Source organism: Amphiprion ocellaris, chromosome 21 (assembly GCF_022539595.1).
Source record: "Amphiprion ocellaris isolate individual 3 ecotype Okinawa chromosome 21, ASM2253959v1, whole genome shotgun sequence".
In the NCBI taxonomy this organism is placed as follows: domain Eukaryota; kingdom Metazoa; phylum Chordata; class Actinopteri; family Pomacentridae; genus Amphiprion; species Amphiprion ocellaris.
The window spans coordinates 6,003,438-6,022,150 of NC_072786.1; the positions used below are offsets into that span (position 1 = coordinate 6,003,438).

An 18,713-nucleotide genomic window follows, 5' to 3' on the forward strand; every position below is an offset into this window, starting at 1 on the left:
CACACATCTTCTTCCTCTCTCTGTCTTCTTCTCTTCCTGCTCAGATCTTGACTGCTCAGTTCCGGCAGATGGAGCAGGAGCTGGCCGAGGCCGTGAAGCTGAGGGAGGAGGACAGGCAGCAGTGGGCCGCGCAGGCCAGCAGGGCCGATGCCGACCTCGCAGCACTTCGAGGCAGCCTGGAGGCCTTGGAAAGCGAGAGGATGGAGGTGGCAAGGCAAGAAAGCGAGCTGGCCTCTTTCAGGGAGGCAGAGCTTGTTAGTCAAGAGGCTCTGCAGAAGGAGAAGATGGAAGTTGCCAGATTGGAGACACAACTGAGTCTGATGAAAGAGGCTGAGCTCGCAGCCCTTCAAGCAAGCAGCGAGGCCTCAGAGAGAGACAGGGCGGAAATTGCTCGACTCAAAAGTGAACTTGCATCAATGAGAGAGTCGGAGTCTGCAGCTGTCCCTCTCAGGCAGGACGCCTCAGAAAGCGACAAGTCTGAGGTCGACAAACTAGAGAAAGAACTGCCAACCCTCAGGGCAGAGCAGGAAGATACGCAGAACAGAGGCGAGATTTTGGCTGAAATCTGGAGACATCTACGTCTTCTGGCTGTGGAGAATGTGCCCGAGGAAATCCCTGTCCCTGCTGACCTGTCGCTGCTCCTGGACACCGTACAGTCCGTTGAGACGCAGCTGACGAGGCTGAAAGACGAATGCAGAGAAAGTGAGGAACGCTGCGCCCAGCTCACCAACACCACGGAAACCCTCCAGGGTATGAGCCTCTATCAGGGATTCAGTGTTTTGATGGCAAACCTTGAGCTTTTTACTGACCCATATGAACATCTGATTTTCAGAACAACTAGACAGAAAAACTACAGAGCAGGAGGAAGCATCTGCAAAGATACAGCAGCTGGAGCAGCAAATTGTTATGGTCAGTACTAACATCTGCATCTGCCTACATTACAGGGATTATCTCTGTGCTCCTTTATGCGGGTTTATTGCTCTTATGGTGCAAAATGGAACGAATCAGCATCATAAACACACCCTTTGCATTTTTTCCTAGTATTATTGAGCATCACCTTCATACCTGCACTGTAAACAGATCTCACTATGCAAATTAGTTGGTCAGTCAACAACAAATATCACATGACTGGTCACAGGAAGCTAAGCAGTGGTGGATGTTTTACACTTTTACAAAGCAAGACTTCCAGCTAGTGCTACTACTTGTAGCTTTTGAAAGGTTCGCTTAACCCTGTAAGACCCAAAGATAGAAGAGCAAATTTGCAAAAAAATAAAGAAAATAAACAAAAACATAAAAATAGAGAAAATAGTATTTTTTTTAAAAATAAAACTGATGTTTTATTTCTGCAACAGTGGGTTTTACAGGGTTAAGCAAGCCAGAAGAGACCTATGACCGATTATTGGATGTTTTTTTTCTTGTGTTTTAATCTGATCTTCTTTTATTTGCTCTTGGCATTAGCGAGTATTTTTGCTTATCCAGGTATAATATTCAGATACATTTAGCTGAAGTGGATCCCAACAATAAAGTGAATTAAACACACAGAAGTGAGTTTTGAAAATGATAACCTGCCTCACACAAATGTGAGCAGCCTGTTTCACCTAAGATATAAACTTCAAAAAGCAGTCTTTGATGACCTGCAAGCTTCATAATCTGTCCAAAACTCGAACCTCAAAGTTTCTCGTGCATTTGTACTGAGTTTCTGTTATCCTGTCTCTCTTCAAACAAGTATAAAAGGTGTTGAAATGGAGCTGGAAACTCGGTATCAGCTGAAGTATAACAAGTACGTCTTAGCATCCTACAAAGTCAGACAACCTTCTCATTTGCACTCTTCCCTCCCCCATCTGTTAAAACACAATTCGCAAAGTCACCCTTTATTACAGGAGCAGGGCAGTCGGACAGGTCTGATCCTCTACACCCAGTCCAGAGACACCGCTTCAGTCTGGACAGGTGACTTCCATGCTTCTCAGACAGACAGAATCAGGGTCATACAGCAGACAGAGAGTGAGGACGTAATCCCTGCTGCACTGATCCACTGAACCGACCTTCACCTCGCTATGCAGCCTGATGCAGAGCGCTGCTGATTTAAACTGAAAGAGCAGTCGCAGAGCCTTTCTAATATTTATGTGTCTTTTTAAAAATGCCTTTTATTTCTTTTATTCGTACATTTTTCTCTTTAAGATGCTTTATCTGTTTTATTTTTTTCTTTTTTGTTTGTTTTGTATCTATACTTTAATTACAAAGCTGAGTTGTTTTGTCTTGATTGCTGTATAAGTTAAGTTGAATACTGTAAAGTTTTTATTCTTACAGGGAAATATTTCTCTGCATCGTATGATAAGACATCAAATTATTAAGTTTCCAGCCTAGCTGCAGTTTCATTTTTTTGGTTTGTGTTTTTCTTTTTTCTTTCAGATGTCAGACACGAATGATGTCTCGGAACTGTCACAGGATTCATCTGAAGCTGAAAAAGGTACAAAGCTGGACTCCATAAATAAAATCACAATGACCAAATCAGTGTAGTCAGCTTAGTAGCTCTACATTTGTTTGTATTTATTAGGTTATTATGTGTGGAAATGGGGCATAAACTTAGAGCCCATAACATAAAAAAATCTAAAGTTTCTAGTAAATTATTGTTGGAATAACTTAAACAAGTAATAAACGTCAAATAAGAATGTGTTTTTGTTTTAACTCTAATACTTTAAGATGGAAGTTTTACCTCTATATACCAAAAATCAATCTAGGATATGTAAAGGTTCCCATGTGTTTGATCGATTATTTTTAACTGTTAGAGGAAAGGTTATTTGCTGATCCTTCTGTACCCGTTTTTTTTTTTTATGATGTGCAGCCTGTAAATGCACAATAGTCTGAGATTAGACCAAGATATTAAAAACAACAAAGCTGTGTGAACTTTGAACAGTATTGTGTTGTAGCAGCCCACACCCTCTATTACAGTGTTTGTTCTCAGACTGAATATCTGCGCTTGATTCACAGATTATGTAAAATGAATGTTAAAACAACATGTGCTTTCTATTATGACATAAAATGTGACATTCTTTTGTTTATGTTTGTTGATTTTCGCAGCACACATTGTGGCACTGGAGCAGCAGCTGGTAGAAAAAGACAATGAGCTGGTTGCCCTTCGAGAATCCCTCATAGTGGCTACGAAGCACAGCTCCGGTGAGGCTCCATCAGGTGAACGCTATGATCAGAGCCCAGATCAGGATGTCAGTGCAGCTCCCCTGGATAGTTCTGCCACCCTCCCTGACTTCATGGAAGATACACAAGAAGAAGAGACCACCTTAGTTGCTGAAGACACCTCAATGCTCTCCATTTCTGCTGGCAATGAAAGCAGCCCAGAGCTAATTGGACACCAGTCTGAGTCCCCAGAAGAATCCAAAGGTACCTCCTCAGACGAAATGGTGGCCAGTAGTGACTCAGAGGTGGCCCACAGCAGCTGGACCCTCCTGGAAGCTGTGAATCAAGATGGAGGTCAGGAGTGGCCCTCCCTCCTGCAGGACTTTAATCAGTCATGGGTGGCAACAAGCATGGAGCAGGAGTCCTCCTCAGTTCAAGTTGAATCTTCATCTGTCATCATCAGAGAGACAGTTCAGGTTCATGTAAGTCAGCAGGATTCATCCTCGACAGAAGCTAACACGCTCTCCGGCCAGGTCTTTGCTCAGGCTTTAGCTGAGGAGCTCCAGAAGAGGTACAGCGAACTGTTGGCTGAGCTGCAGAGGCTCAAAGATGCAGCTGCAGAGTCGCAGGAGAAAATTAAGAGTCTGGAAGAAGAAACAGAGTCTCTCACTGCTGCCAAAGAAGAGGCCGAGTCCAAAGCCACTAATTTTTCAGAGGAGCTAAAGTCAGCCAGAGAGGAGTTGGATAACCACTCCCAGCAAAGCAGCTCTGCAGTAGAGAAGCACGGCGTCGAAATGCAGCTTCTAGAAGAACAGATAGACATTTTAAACACTGAAAATAAATCCAAGGAGCAGAGAATCCAGGCTTTGCTGACCGATCTGGAAATGGCTCACCAGGCTCTCTCTGAGCAGGAGGGTCAGGCCCGGATGCTCAGTGCACAGCTGGAGGACAGAGAACTTCTCTCCTCTGAGTTAGAAAGGAAGCTTCAAGATATGGAGAGCAGCATACTGGAATACTCTCAGACGTCAGATCTCAATAATGAGTCTTTGTCAAAGAAGGACTCAGAGATCAGTGAGCTACAGATTCTTCTCAGCCAGAAAGAGAAAGAGATAGTGGAGCTCAATGACAGTATGTCTGCTAAACTCCTGCAGGCAGAAGAAGAGAAGTTTCAGATAGACAGTGAAGTTAGTAAACTGAAGGAGCAGATATTCGTACTTGAAAAAGTCAGAGATGAAAAACAGGATGCAACTGGTGAAGACTCAGCTGTTCATGAAGATGGTGAACTTGCTAGTTTACGAAAGGAGAAAGGAGCACTGGAAACCCAGCTGACAAATGCAAAGAAGAAGTTGCAGGTGGCACTTGTGCAGCGCAAAGAGCTCATGAAGAAGGTTAGTGACTTTGAGATAGAAGCGAAGAAATGGAAAGAGAAAGACGAAAAGGCAGTAGAAGGAGTTTCTGAAAATATCCCAGAGGTAGAAAAACCTAAAGGACATGAGGTTCTAGAGATGGAAGCTAAACTCTTGGAGCTCGAGCAAGCTTTGAAATCCAAAGAAGAGGCAGTTGAGACTCTTGAGCAGAAAATTAGCCAACAGGATCAAGCTCTTGCTGAGACACTCTCTCTGAACAGAAAGCTAAGTGAAGAAGCTGAAAACTCACAGCAGGCTGACATTTCTTCTGAAACAACTGCGTTACAGTCGCAATTGGCTTCTCTTGAAGCAGAGTGTGAAACGCTTCAGAAGAGGGTTCAGGAGGCCCAAGAATCTCGCAAAGAAACCATCCGCAAAGCAAAAGAAAAAGACAGACACCACCGTGAACAACTGAAGCAGCAGAAAGAAGAATACAGTGAGCTGATGGAACGCTTTGAGGTCCAGAATGACGAACGAGAAGTTCTTCTTACTAAACTCAGAGAACTAGAAGAGAAACTGACCAGTGAAAAAGAAGCTCTGCCTGATCAAGAGCCCAAACACATGAGTGAAAATGTGGAGAAGCCTGCATCAAATGACTGGGTCCAGGAGGACTGGGTGGATTTTGCTACATCAGAGACCGATTCATCACAGCCACAATCCAGTGATCCAGCTCAGCATCCTGCAGAGCCGTCTGACGTCATCTCTGCACAAATGGAGGAATCTCTAAAAGCTCTCAGAGAGGAGATCCAGGCTGTGCGGGAGGCAAACACAGAGCTTGAGAAGAAGCTGCAGGAAACACAGGACAGTCTGTCACTGAAGGAGGCTGAGCTACTGGAACTGGGAAAAGACCTACAAGCACTGAGAGAAAAGGAAAAGCAAATTGATGGACTCTCTGAGGAAATTAATGATCTCCAAGTAAAGTATCAACAAGCTGAGTCTAACGCTGAAAGCCTAAAGGTAGAGATGGAAGCTGCAGCCAGTGCAGCATCTGCAACTGCTACATCTTCAATTACAACTCTTCAGGCTGAAGTGGAAGACTTCAAGCAGTTTCTTGATAATAAGAACCATGAAATAATGGAGCTCAGTCAGCAGCTCAGTGAACAGAGCTCACTCATACACTCCATGCAGGACACAGTGTCTCAGAAGGACCAACTCATCACGTCTTTACAGGAAGAACTAAAGACTGAACAAGAAAAAACACAGAGGTTAGAGACTGATGTTCCACAGAAGCAAGAGGAAGACAGTGAGGCAAAGATCCAGCAGCTTCAGCGAAAGCTTCAGGCTGCTCTGATCTCCCGCAAAGAGGCCCTAAAAGAAAACAAAACCCAGAAAGAGCAGCTGGCATCAACTGAGAAGGTCATAGCTGAGCTGCAGCAGAAAATAAGCTCAGCAGAAGATGAGCTGGAGAAGCTGAGAGCAGAAAGAGTCAGACTGATTGATGAAGTTGACCGAACTTTACTGGAAAACCAAAGTTTAGGATCTTCTTGTGAGAGCCTCAAGCTGGCAATGGAAGGAATTCTCAGCGAGAAAGATGCCTGTAAGAGAGAAGTGGAGTTGGCAAAGGAAGAGGCAACTAGAACATGCAGAGAATGGGAGGAAAAGGTCCAAGGCATGAAGGACGAGTACGAGACTCTGCTCAAGTCTTATGAAAACGTGAGCGATGAGGCAGAGCGAGTGAGACGAGTCCTGGAAGCCGCCAGGCAGGAGAGACAGGAGCTGGCTGCCAAGGTGAGAAGTCATGAGGCTGCAAGACAGGAAGCTGAAAGACAAGCAGAGGAAGCACAGAAGGACGTGGATTCAGTGAAAGACAAAATGAGAAAGTTTGCCAAAACAAAGCAGCAAAAAATATTAGAGTTGGAGGAGGAGAATGAGAGACTCAGAGAGATGCAGGAAAAGCCTGTAATAAAACGAGAGGACAGGGCTCTCAAAGCTGAAGTTGAACAGCTTCAGGAAGAACTGGAAGCTGTGAAAGCTGAGTTGGAGACTACAGCATCAGAAAGAGACTCTTTAGGGCAGCAGATTGAAGAGCTGAAGGGACAAGTTGCCCAAATGAGAGAAAAAGACGGTGAGATTTCAGTTATTCCGCTGAGCTCTGCAGCTGTTGTAGAAGAGGTTGTGACTGTCCAACAGTCAGACACCATCATGACTGCAACAAAACCTGTTGAGAGTCAATATGAAGACAAAGAAAAACCTTTCACCCTAGAAGAAGCTCAGGATGAACAAATAGCTGCGGTGTCTGTGACAAAAACACATTTGCAGCCAACTGAAGAAAAAGAAAAAGCAGAAATGACTGAAAGTGCTCAAACGTTATTAGAAAATAAAATGAGGGAGATTGAGGCGGCTGTTAACACAGAGAGAGAACTGTGGCAGGAACGGGAGGCTGAACTCAAAGCTGAACTGGCCTCTCTTGAACGAGATCTTCAGGAGAGTAAAGAGAAGGAAAGCCTTATAGCCTCTTTAGAGAAGTGCCTTCAAGAGAGCAAAGAGAGAGAAAAGAGCCTAATAGAAGAGGCTTCAAAAAGGGAAACCCAGTTCAAAGAACTCCTCAGAAGCCTTGAAACTGAAAAAGACAACCTGGAGGAGCGTCTGATGAATCAGTTAGCTCAGCTGAACGGGAGCATCGCTGGCTACCAGCAAGAGGCAGCAGACAACCGGGAACACCTCACTGAACTGCAGCGGGAGGTGGAAAGGTTAGAGAGGGAGCGAGCGGAGCTGGAGGCCGAGGCTCAGAGCGAGAAGGACCGAGCTGCCAGGCTGGAAGAGGACATGAGACAAGCCCAGCGAGAAAGAGCTGAGGCTGAAGCAGAGTCTGGAAAGCAGAGGGAGCTGGAGCAGCAGCTGAGGTCTGCTCAGAGGGTCAAAGAAGGCAGCCAGACCAGAGCACGTCAGCTGGAAGAGCTGCTGAGGGAGAAGCAGCTGGAAGTCCGTCAGCTGCAGAAGGACTGCATCCAGTACCAGGAGAGGATCAGCGAACTGGGTAGAGAAGCTAAGGCTCTGCAGCTAGGCCACAATGAGCTCAGCAGCAAGCTAGAACAGTCTCAGCTGGAGACGTCCAAAACTCTAGAGGACCTGAAAAAGACTGAAACAGAGTTGGATAGTTGCAAATCCCAACTAGAACAGTCACAGAAACAGGCAAGTGAGGCCTTAGCAGCAAAAGCGACCATCGAACAGAGTATCCAGGAGAGAGAGGCCATGCTGAAAGCTGAGGCAGAGCAAACCCTGGACTCTGTGAGATTCAGGCTGGGAGCTGAGCTGAAGGAGATGGAGCTGAGACTAGAGGAGGCCTACAGAGAGAGGGAGAAGGAAGAGGACGCTACTCTGGAGGCCAGAGAGATGGCAGAAGGAGCTGAGCGACGAGCACAAGAGATGCAAGCCCGTCTGGATGAGTCTCTGGCCAGGTTAGCTGCCTTCTCACGCTGCATGTCGTCCCTGCAAGACGACCGGGACAGAGTTTTGGACGAGGCCCGGCAGTGGGAGACTCGCTTTCATGGTGCTCTGCAGGGTAAAGAGGCTGAAGTCCGTGAGGCTGAAACACGAGCCAAGGAACTTGCAGAACAGCTTCAGAAAGAAACTGCACTGAAAGAGGAACTGAAACTTTCAGTTGACAGGTAAAAATCCCCTCTGAAGTTATCTTTTTTCCTATGTCAACCATTTATTATGTTTTGTTTTTTAACTCAAAAATCGTGTTTTTTCTCCATTTCAGATTAGAGAAAGCAGACAAAGAGTGGCAGCTGAGGTTGGAAGAAGAAGAAAAGAAAGTCTCAGAGAGCCGAGCTGCCCTCGAGGAGGAGAAAGGGAAGCTTCAGCAAACTACAGCTGAGTTGGAGTCTGCACAGAATGAAGGCCAGGCCCTGAAAACTGAGATGGAGAGTTCAGTGCAGAGAACTCGGGCTCTGGAGGAGGCTGTCGGAAGGCTGCAGGGTGAAGCAGACCAGGCCAGGACTGAGCTGAGGGAGCGGGAAGCCGAAGAGAGACGTCTCTGTCTGAACATGGAACAGCTGGAGACGGACCTGCGATCCTCTAAGGCCTTGACGGAGAGCTTGCAGACTGAGTTACATGAGAAGGAAAGGAGGGAAGTAGAGATGCTGGGGGAGAAGGAGCAAGCTGTGGCTCAGGTAAACATGTTTTCATTTACTGAGAATTCATGGGGCAGATATTAGATATTGTCAGTGCATTTGTTTACTTGCTATAATGAGGAATCCTGAGTCTCAGTTGTCCTTTAAGAATATTTAATATGCATTGGAGAATTGAAGCATGTACATGGACCTTTTTGGTTTGGAAAACCACAGTACTCTGTGATTAATACACAAGAGAGTTGCTGTAGCCAACTTCCCCAAAAAGGATGCCTAACTTAACATTACACAGAGTTTTGTATGAGAATGTGCTTCTATCTGATTGGTCTATAGTTGGGGTTTAAACTTGAACCCCCCAAAACATCTTCCGTCTTCAGCCAATCCGTACCATCTTCACCCTGAAGGACAATGTGTGAATGTAGAGATGTTTCTACTGTGTTGTGAGGACTGAATGTGGTGTGTATGTGAGTTCCTGATAACGCAGAAGTGAGGTGGATGTGGTGTTTTGTTCATGTGCAGCGTGTTCTCTGTTTTTCCTGTCAAGGTTGTTGTGGAGCCTCGCAGGGAAGCAGAAGCTCTAACCTTTATAATGTTCTGTCTGTTAATTTGTAGCTGTTGTGCATTAGTAGCGGTTAAACACTCAGTTATTCAGCTTCTGTTATGCAGCCACTTATATTCGTTCATCACATACTTAATTTCACATGCAACAACCAATATTTATAGCATTACAACTATTACTGAAATATTATTCCCAGCAGTATTCTTGACTAATTTCTCATCGGTGTCGTTTGTTTTCTAGGCTGCGGAGGAGGCCAGAAAGGAGGCTGACAGCAGGGCACAAGAAGCTGAGGAGGACCTGGAGCAGAGAAGAGGAGAAGTTCGGGATCTGGAAGAAAAACTGCGAAAGACGGAAGAAGAGAGCAACAACAGAAAAACCAGGCTGGACTCTTTTATGAAGGCCATGGGCTCCCTGCAGGACGACAGAGACAGAGTCCTCAACATGTACAAGCAGCTGGAAGAGAAACACTTGCAGGTAGTGTACAAAAAAACGACATGGTATCACATACATGGACTTTGTTTTATTGTCCGTTATAATATCTTTGCTGTGTCTCAGGTAATGGTGGAGAAGGACGGTTTGATCCAAGAGGCGGCAGGAGAGAATAACAGCCTGAAGGAAGAGTTGCGCTCTCTGCTGGTCCAGAGAGACGATCTGTACGCTGAAAAGGCCAAACTGTCTGCTCAGCTTCATGGCTATCGTGAAGAACTTAACCAAGTCCTGAGTATGAAGGAGTCTCAACACAAACAGCTTCTGGCCGCCCAAAGAGGACGTATTGCAGCTTTAGAAATGGAACGTGAGGAGCTGGAAAATCAGTTAAAGAACCTCAGCAGAGCCAGAGAGACGCAAGTAGAAGCAGCGGTACACAGAGTGGAGAGTGAGACTCTGAGTCAGGCTGCTGACAGCAGACCAGCATCACAGGTGATTGATGCTCCTGGTGCAGAAGTGGAGAAGCTGAGAGAGCAGCTGCAGGCATCTAGAGAACAAGTGGAGGCTCTGGAGGAGACTCTACAGAGGGAGAGGCAGGAGCAGGACAGCAAGAGCAAAGAGCTAGCCGAGCTTCGATGGGAGGGAGGCGTGATGCGAACAGAGTCAGAAAGCGCTCAGGAGAGGGTGGCAGAGCTGGCCAGAGACCTGCTGGCTGTTGAACAGAAGCTGCTGGAAGAGAAAGAGGCCACAAACCAGCTGAGAGCAGAGAACCAGTCATTTGCTAAAGCCATGGCCTCCATCCAGGACAGCAGGGACCAGGCAGTGAACAAGGCCCAGGAACTGAGCCTGAGACTGGAGGAGATCAGCAAAGCAGGAGGCCCCACAGCTCCCAGCAGCCCTGGAGGCTCCACTGGAGAAGTGTGGGGGCTGAAGAACGCACTGCAAGCCCTGCAGAACGACAGGGAGAGGCTGGTGAGTGACTTGTGAGCTCCTCTTGGTTGTACCTTTGATAAGTTCTTATTGACATTTCCAGGATTTCCACACATATTTCCTCCATCCTTTTTATGTGCAGCTGGAGCAACTTAAAACACAGACGTCTGAGCTGGAGAAGCAGAAGTCAGAGCTGGCGCGACTGGGAGCTGGAGAGCTGATTAAAGTCAGTCAGGAGCTGTTTGAAGAGAAGAAGAGGAGTGAAGACATGCTGGGTGTCATAGCACAGCTAGAAAATGTGGCGACGATGGGAAAGCACGAAATCGAGACTCTCAGGTGACGCTACGCTGCAAAACTAGCTTTTTTCATAGTTTGTTTTTAATGCAAAATGGATTTATTGTGTGCGACTTTGTGCTTTTTTTATTTTTTTTATTTTTTTTTTTTTAGGCTCGAACGAATTGATTGGATGGCTCAAGCAGAGCAGCTGAAGCAGCAGACTCTCACCACGCTCTCAGAAAGGGACCAACAACTGCGGCAGCTCACCTCCATGCTGGAGGAAGCCCGGGCTCATAAACCCAAACTGCAGCAGGAACACTACCAGAGAGAGGTAGGGGGTCTAAACATCTGTTTGGACTTCAGACTACAAAGGAAAACTGTAGATTTTGTTGATGGTGGCTTTGCTAACTTCAGATACTTCAGTGATTTGCAGTCTTTTTCACTTATTACTGTTTAGGAGACCTGAAGATGCCAAATATGCTTAATTTTTTTGGAAACAAACCAAACATTGGAGAAAAAAATATATAGGAAATTTTATGGAACAGATTTTTTGATTTCCTTCTCATACTATTAATCTGAGGACATTTAAGAGAATACATCTAAACCAGGGGTGTCAAACATGTGTCCCATGGGCCAAAACCAGCCTGCCAGAGGGTCCAATCCAGCCCTCAAAGTGTAACAATGATTGTAGACACTCTGTGATCTGTAAGTTGTAATGTGTAAATGATAAACTGAAGTATAATATTACTGAAGTTGAACTGAAAAAATTTCAGTTTGTTCACAATGTTTTGTAAAAACATAATTCCTGAAATGTGAACATTTACAGAATGTACTTTTTTGCACAAAAACAAAGGAAAGATTTGGTGTTGTGATTATTTATAGGTTATTATGCTGTGATTTTACTGGTCACTTGAGATGAAATTGGGCTGAATGTGGCCCCTGAACTAAAAAGAGTTTGACCCCCCTAGTATAGACTGTGTACGTTGATCATTCATGTAGCATGCAGGGTATAAATACTTCAGAAAAAAGTGGTTAAAATGTTGCCCACAGCAACTGTAATACAAACTTTAGACTCAGGAAGTCACAGACTACAGATTTAAGTTAGTCATTGTTTTCCAGCAGGGCACAGAGGAGGTGGACAGCGCTCCTGGAGCCCCACAGGAACGAAGCAGCCTGCTGGACAGCCACGCCTACATAGCTGAGGTCAAAGAGCTACAGCGAAGGTAACCGAAGGGATCACACCTGAACAGAAATGTGGAAGTGACATGTTAAGACACACAGGTGCTCATTTCTAACTTCTATGCTCAGACTAGATGAAGAGACGCAGCAGCGACTGGCTGTTGAGGAGCAGCTGATGGCCACAAGAGATCGACTCACACGGTAAGAGCTGTCATACAAGATTATTAAAGTTGATGGAAGAACAAAAATTGTATTAACAGTGGATTAAATGACTATTAAAACGGTTGCTCACAGTGATGAATCGATAACCCTCTGAACCCCAGAATCTGCCAGCAATCAATCAGTCAAAGTTTATTTCTCTAGGCCTTTACGACAGTCCAGAGGTGCTTCACAGTAAAAAAACAAGAAAATAACTTTAAAACACTACAGTAACCTAAAACAGGACAATCACACTCACACCTATGGGCAAATTTAGAATAGTTAATTAACCTCAGCACAGAGAGAACATGCGAACTCCATGCAGAAAGATGTCGGGAAGGCCGGGACGTGAACCAGGGATCTTGTAGCTGAAAGGCTACACTGCTAACCACCACGCCACTGTGCAGCCCATAAAATGTACAATAAGACAATAAAATAAACAGCAATACAACGGCACTAAAATATACATCTATAAAAAATGAAAGTAATAAAAGGTCATCACGCCGCTAGGTATTAAAAGCCATTTTAAACCATATTAAACAGCAGTTTAATAAGACATGTTGTCTTTTTTAAAAAAATGCCAAAATTCCACTGTTTGTCAGTGCCACCAATTAAGTTTAAAATCAGTGGATGTTTTCAAAATCACTCTATTTTACACGTCTGTCAAAAATTTGCTAAAATCACTGGTTTGCTCTAACCGGATTCTGTAAAAAAAACAAAAAAAAAAACTCTGTGCTCCTCAGGAACCAGGGAGTAATTAGTGACTCAGCCGGTATTCTCATGATTGAATTTCAGAGACTTTTCACTGTATGCTGTGTTCACACAGATCAGATAAAAGAGATGTTTGAAAACACTTTAAAAATCTAAGTAATAAAATATCTATAGTATGTAAAACTGCCTCTTTTTTCCAGTATTAGTTACCACATGTGACGTAACAGACTTTTTAGGCTTCCTGCTTCAGATCCCAAAAGCAAACAGAATCTGCGAACCTTTTAATGAACACTTTTCTTAAGGGAGGAACCACTGAAGGTTAAAAAGCATGACTAGTGTTCTGCCAATTTGTTTAGATCAATAGTTGATTCCAGGAATCCATGAAGAAGAGGATTGACCAGGTTGTGATGAGTCACAAGTTAGCAGTAAGCTAGTTAGATAGCAGACATCTACACTTGATATGCCATGTTGTGGTTCACATACTTCTAAACAAAACATATGAGACTGCTATAATGTTTGTTGTGTACGGATATGACAAACCAAGTATGCAGCAGCCAGGTTAGACAAGGTATTTAACATATGGTGATCTGACACCCCCTGGCTCACCACTGAAGTATGATTCAGCTAATATAATAATATCAACAGCACTGGCAGTGTGTTTGAGGAGTAATCAGGTAAATCCTAAATTATTTTCAGTAAAGATGTACGTTGAGGGTCAGTCAGTGATTTATATCAAAACAGACGAGTGCATTCATGTGGCAGCCTTGTTGATTTGGATGCGAAAAAACTACTTTTTTTGCAAGAAAAGTGGTGGAATGACGACTGAATTCTTATTTTAGACTCGGATCTGTTGAAACGAGACACGCAGCTCTGTGGCATGTTGAAACAACAAGAGGCTCAGCCAACGCAGTACCTGGAACTTGGTCATGGAAACAGTCTTATTAGGAGGTCAAGACGTCACATCTTAACAAGCTGATTAGTGTCTTTCAGCTGATTGTTTGGTTTTGTTGCCAACTTCTGGCTCAGTCTAAGTGCTCTCCTTAGTGTCATTTGGCTACCCGCCCATCACCAAGCGGCACGTAAAATGACAAATGACCAGCTGATGAACATACAGCAGGAAGACCAGCAGCAGCTACAGAGGAAAGCACTTCACTCAAGAGTTGGTAGAGAGATTTAAAAAAACAGCTTAATGGAAGTGGATATGTAATTAGGCTTCTGTTTGCTTACAAATTAACAAATATCTATTTAAAATTTGAGACATCAGTGTTTTCTTTACAGTTTCAAGCAAATGGTATAATACTAATTTCATTTGAGTGTCTAACATGACCTGCACGAAGCATACAATATACAATTTATATTCCACATTGCTTTTCCCTATCTTAATGTTTGAGCAGGAGTGTCAAACTCATTTTAGTTCAGGGGCCAAATTCAGCCCAATTTGAGCTTAAGTGGGCCGGACCAGTAAATCACAGCATAATAACCTATAAATAACCACAACTTCAAATTTTTCCTTTGTTTTAGTGCAAGAAAGTACATTCTGAAAATATTCTAAACATTATGAACAACTGAAAATTCTTACTCTTTCTTTCTTTAATTTTTACTCTAAATTCAATTTCAGCAATGTTATGCCTCAGTTTATCATGTACACATTACAACTTCCAGATCACAGTGTTTCTACAAAAGAACAAAACATTTAGTGACAGGTATCTGGAACTGAATGATACAGTATTCTTGATCAAAACGACAAAAAAAAAGACAAAAAGCAACAAAAACAAGACAAAATATTACAAAAATGAGACACAAAATGCCAAAAACGAGAAACAAAATGACAAAATGAGACTAACGACACGAAACAAAACAACAAAAGAGACAAAAAATTACAAAGCAACAAATAAATGGACAAACAACACAAGCGAGACAACAAACATAACATTGGACCCTCTGGGGGGCCGATTTTGGCCTGTGGGCCGCATGTTTGACACCCTGTGTGTTAGAGTGTAAAAATGTATTTCTATTGAGACTGGCCTTGATAAACTTACAAATTCTGCAAGTTTTTCTGCACCTGAATGATTCTTTCTCGTCCCTTTTACAGCTGTGACAGATTTGTTCAATCAACAGACTATGACGGCTAACATCTGTTTTTATTATTTTTATTATTATTATTAGTCACAGCCAGGCTACGTGGCACTCGGCAAAGGACGGCGATCACTCAGAGACTGCTGTTTTTATCGAGCCGCCGGAAGGAGCTGTCACTCGAGTAAGGCTTGGCTAATGTCCCGCGCTGCCTCATCTGTCATCTTAATAACGGCAATAAAAGCCAAATGCTTCCTGTAACCTTGTGCTTCTACTCTGGCAGACTCGGAGAGGCGGTCCGGGTTTGATGCGGATGCTCCGAGTGGCCTTCTGCTCCCGTCAGCGCACCCCTCTGCTGCTGAGCCTCTATCTGCTCACCGTGCACGTCCTGCTGCTGCTGTGTTTGGGTGGATACCTCTGAAACCAGCTCACCTTTAACACACCTGACAGATAAGAGAGAGAGAGCGAGAGAGAGGAGGGCAAAGAAAACCTAACCCGAGCCATCAATATCATTTCTAATGTTACATGTGATAGTTAAAGAAGGGTAGGAGGGATGTTCTACATGCAGACGTTGCACTTTACAAGACCTAATCTTTCAGCCAAAGTATGTAGATTTATATTGGGGGCCGTTTACTTTGATTTTACCCATTTGGTCTTGGATCACTCTGAGTGTGTATAATATTCTTTCAAAATCCATACAGTAAAGGGACTAACTAAAATGTTTAGCGGAAAATGTAGATTAATAATCAAGTGTTGTGGCAGATGGTGTTTTTCTTGTGCCTTTAGCTTTGGATATAACCTAAAGGGATTGCTTAAGGTAAAGCTAATGTTCTACATTTTGGGAAATATGCTTATTAGCGCTCAGGCAGAGACTGTGTGTGTAGTCTTTTAAAATCCAATTTGTTTGTTAGGATTTTGGAAGATTTTGTTTAGTTTTGAATCAAATGTAATCCCCCAGTTAGGATGAGATTAGTTTGATGACACTCAAATCTGTCCATTGCATAAAAAGCTAGCTTAATTAGCTTAGCTTGCTAAAAAGACAGCCTAAGCTTAGGAATACTTGGTCTGTGTGGTTAAAAACACCCAAAAAAAATCCTCGTAATGCCCAAGAAAAGAGCAAAATTCCACTTTAATGTGGCAGGTGTTGTAGAATACATAAAGCTAGATGAAATGTGTTTGTCTGTTTACATTTAGCTAACTGTGGGCAGGTTTAGTGTTCCTTTTTTGTCCTAAGCTAACAGGCTGCTATATACGACGTTAAAAGACATTTCGATTTCCAGTCACCAGCTCTCCACCACACGGCTAGTAAACCTGTTTCCCACAACTTTTTTTAAAGGTGGGATGACACACAAATCTGTTTGTTGTATAAAAGCTAGCTTAATTAGCTTAGCTTGCTACAAAGACAGGCTAAGGAATGCTTGGGCTTTGGTTAAAAACACCCCAAAAAATCCTCTTATTATTAAAAATGAACGCTTGACATCTGATTAGTTTAAAATACAAAGTGTAAAATCCCAATTAGATGTTTTTTTTTGATGCAGGGGAGACTCTGAAAAGCTATTGCTACTGGCTAGCACATAAAATACGCCTAAGCTAACAGGCTGCTAGTTGCAACATTAAAGGACATTTTGATTTCCAGTCACCAACACTCCACCAGACGGCTAGTAAATCTGTTTCCCACAATTTTTTTTAAAAGATGGGATTAGTTTGATGACACTCAGATCTGTCTGTTGTATAAAAAGCTAGCTTAGTTAGCGTAGCTTAGCTTGCTACAAAGACAGGCTAAGGAATGCTTGGTCTTTGTGGTTAAAACACCTCAAAAATTCCTCTTAATATTTAACACTTTACATCTGATTAGTTTAAAATATAAAGTGTAAAATGCCAATTTTTTGTTTTTTTTTGACGCTGGGGAAACTCAAGCTCCTAGTACCGGCTAACACATAAAATACGCCTAGGAAAAAGGCTGCTAGCTGCAACGTTTAGACATTTAGATTTCCAGTCACCAACTCTCCACCAGACAGCTAGTAAACCTGTTTCCCACAACTTTTAACTTTTTAAGATGGCTTGAGGTTTAGGCAGTGCTCATATAGTCCAGTCTCTTCCTCAGCTGCTTATTTTGTGCACAAAAAGCAGAGCACAGTGCAATTTTCTGTTCGTACACATTCCTATATTGTGCTTTCCTTCACTTTCCTTTAATATAAATCACTTTCTATAACCGAGGACCCTTCTATTGATATTTGTACATATGTACATGTATTATGTATGTCAGGTTAGGTTCCCCGTCAGATTTAAATATCACAATTTGTAGTTTTTATGGCAGATGAAGCTGCCTTCAGGTGCAATATTACCACAGTTTGCATTCTTTCCAGAGGAGGAAGATTGCTGTGTTTTCTAATGATATCCATCCCATTGCAGACTACTGCGATGTAGCATAATTTATTATTCATAAGACACTGTTAAATTGTCCACCACCTACACGTGTATCGACATCATTCTCTGTTTAATTGCTGTGTTGTGTAGTCATCTTCTCTCTTTATTCTTCACATCTCACACCCACTCACACTGTAAATAACTGTTTAAAGGGCTGTATAGAATAATAAAATGTAATTAAAGCCTTGGTGGTTTAGGTGAGGGACCAGTCTTGTCGAGCATTAATTATTTCCTTGTTAGGGTGTTTATAGGGGAATCACAGACATCGGGATGTTTTTGTTTACACTTTCCTTGAGCTTGGTTAATTATAGTTCAGAAAATTAACACACTGTCTCCTTTGTTTTTGTGAAATTATTGAGAAAAATCAGCGTATTATTTTTGGAAAACCTGTCGACCTGACCACTGTCGTGCTTGTGATGCTGAGGGTTGTTCTTCTGAAAGTAAAAATGAAGCTCAGGTTCCAACAAACCGAGAGATTACGAGTTACTGTAACATTTAAACGGTGGTCTGAAAGGATTTGTGGGAGAAGGAATTACACAAACGCACTTACTGCTGACACAGATCACTACATATTCTAGCCTTTAATAAATGATATTTTCAAGTGTAACTAAAGTCTGAGTGAAAACTGTTTGTCTTGGGACTTTATTATTTTAAGACAGTTAAAAACTAAAGTCATGTTGGTGATACAAGAAAGTTATCAATGGGTTAAATAGGACATGAATCATTGGATTAAAAGTAAAGAAAAACATTCATGCAGGATGTTTGAATTTTAGATTTAGAAATGTGCCTTGATAGTATAAAGTCTCATATGTATCTTAAATTGACATGTTTGAACCATGTTATTTGCAGAAAACCACCTGCAAAACAGATCAAAATGTACAAAAAACTGCATTTATGAGGCTGATTTAATTGTTTAAATGTTGCAGCCTCTCAGCCTCACTGCTTATAAAAGGTCCCAGTTGTGTTTCAGCTGTGTGAGTCTGCCCCCAAGTGTTGTAACCACAACACAACGGGCTAAATCACAGCCTTTTGTGCATCCTGGTTGTGCTCATAAACATCATTAAAAGTAATTCATAATGATCACTGTAATTAACTAGTTGGGCAGTTTTTTTTTTCTTTTTTGCTTATTAGAAAAAATAAGCAAAAAACTATATATAATTATTTTGGTTTAATTTTATATTGTTTTGTATTTGGGTTTATTTGTGTGTGTATATATATGTATATATATATATATATATATATATATATATATATATATATATATATATATATATATATATATATATATATATATATATATATACACACACACACACATATATA

General features: G+C 42.6%; 1 protein-coding gene across 6 annotated transcripts in view; it reads left to right on the forward strand.

The window, feature by feature from the left end:
• golgb1 (golgin B1) overlaps nucleotides 1-18,002 on the forward strand; it is a 34,159-nt gene extending 16,157 nt beyond the window's left edge. For 4 of the 6 annotated variants that reach the window (XM_055006275.1, XM_023293282.3, XM_023293281.3 and 1 more), the window contains 13 exons: nucleotides 45-750; nucleotides 833-909; nucleotides 2,410-2,467; nucleotides 3,079-8,146; nucleotides 8,242-8,653; nucleotides 9,411-9,644; nucleotides 9,726-10,568; nucleotides 10,669-10,862; nucleotides 10,974-11,133; nucleotides 11,922-12,025; nucleotides 12,111-12,182; nucleotides 15,057-15,147; nucleotides 15,247-18,002. In XM_055006275.1, coding sequence (XP_054862250.1) covers nucleotides 45-750; nucleotides 833-909; nucleotides 2,410-2,467; nucleotides 3,079-8,146; nucleotides 8,242-8,653; nucleotides 9,411-9,644; nucleotides 9,726-10,568; nucleotides 10,669-10,862; nucleotides 10,974-11,133; nucleotides 11,922-12,025; nucleotides 12,111-12,182; nucleotides 15,057-15,147; nucleotides 15,247-15,384 — 8,157 coding nt within the window. In that variant the 3' untranslated portion in view covers nucleotides 15,385-18,002. The remainder of the gene's footprint in view (nucleotides 1-44; nucleotides 751-832; nucleotides 910-2,409; nucleotides 2,468-3,078; nucleotides 8,147-8,241; nucleotides 8,654-9,410; nucleotides 9,645-9,725; nucleotides 10,569-10,668; nucleotides 10,863-10,973; nucleotides 11,134-11,921; nucleotides 12,026-12,110; nucleotides 12,183-15,056; nucleotides 15,148-15,246) is intronic. The other 2 variants (XM_023293283.3, XM_023293284.3) reach the window with 1 other exon arrangement.
• The last annotated feature ends 711 nt before the right edge of the window (nucleotides 18,003-18,713 follow it).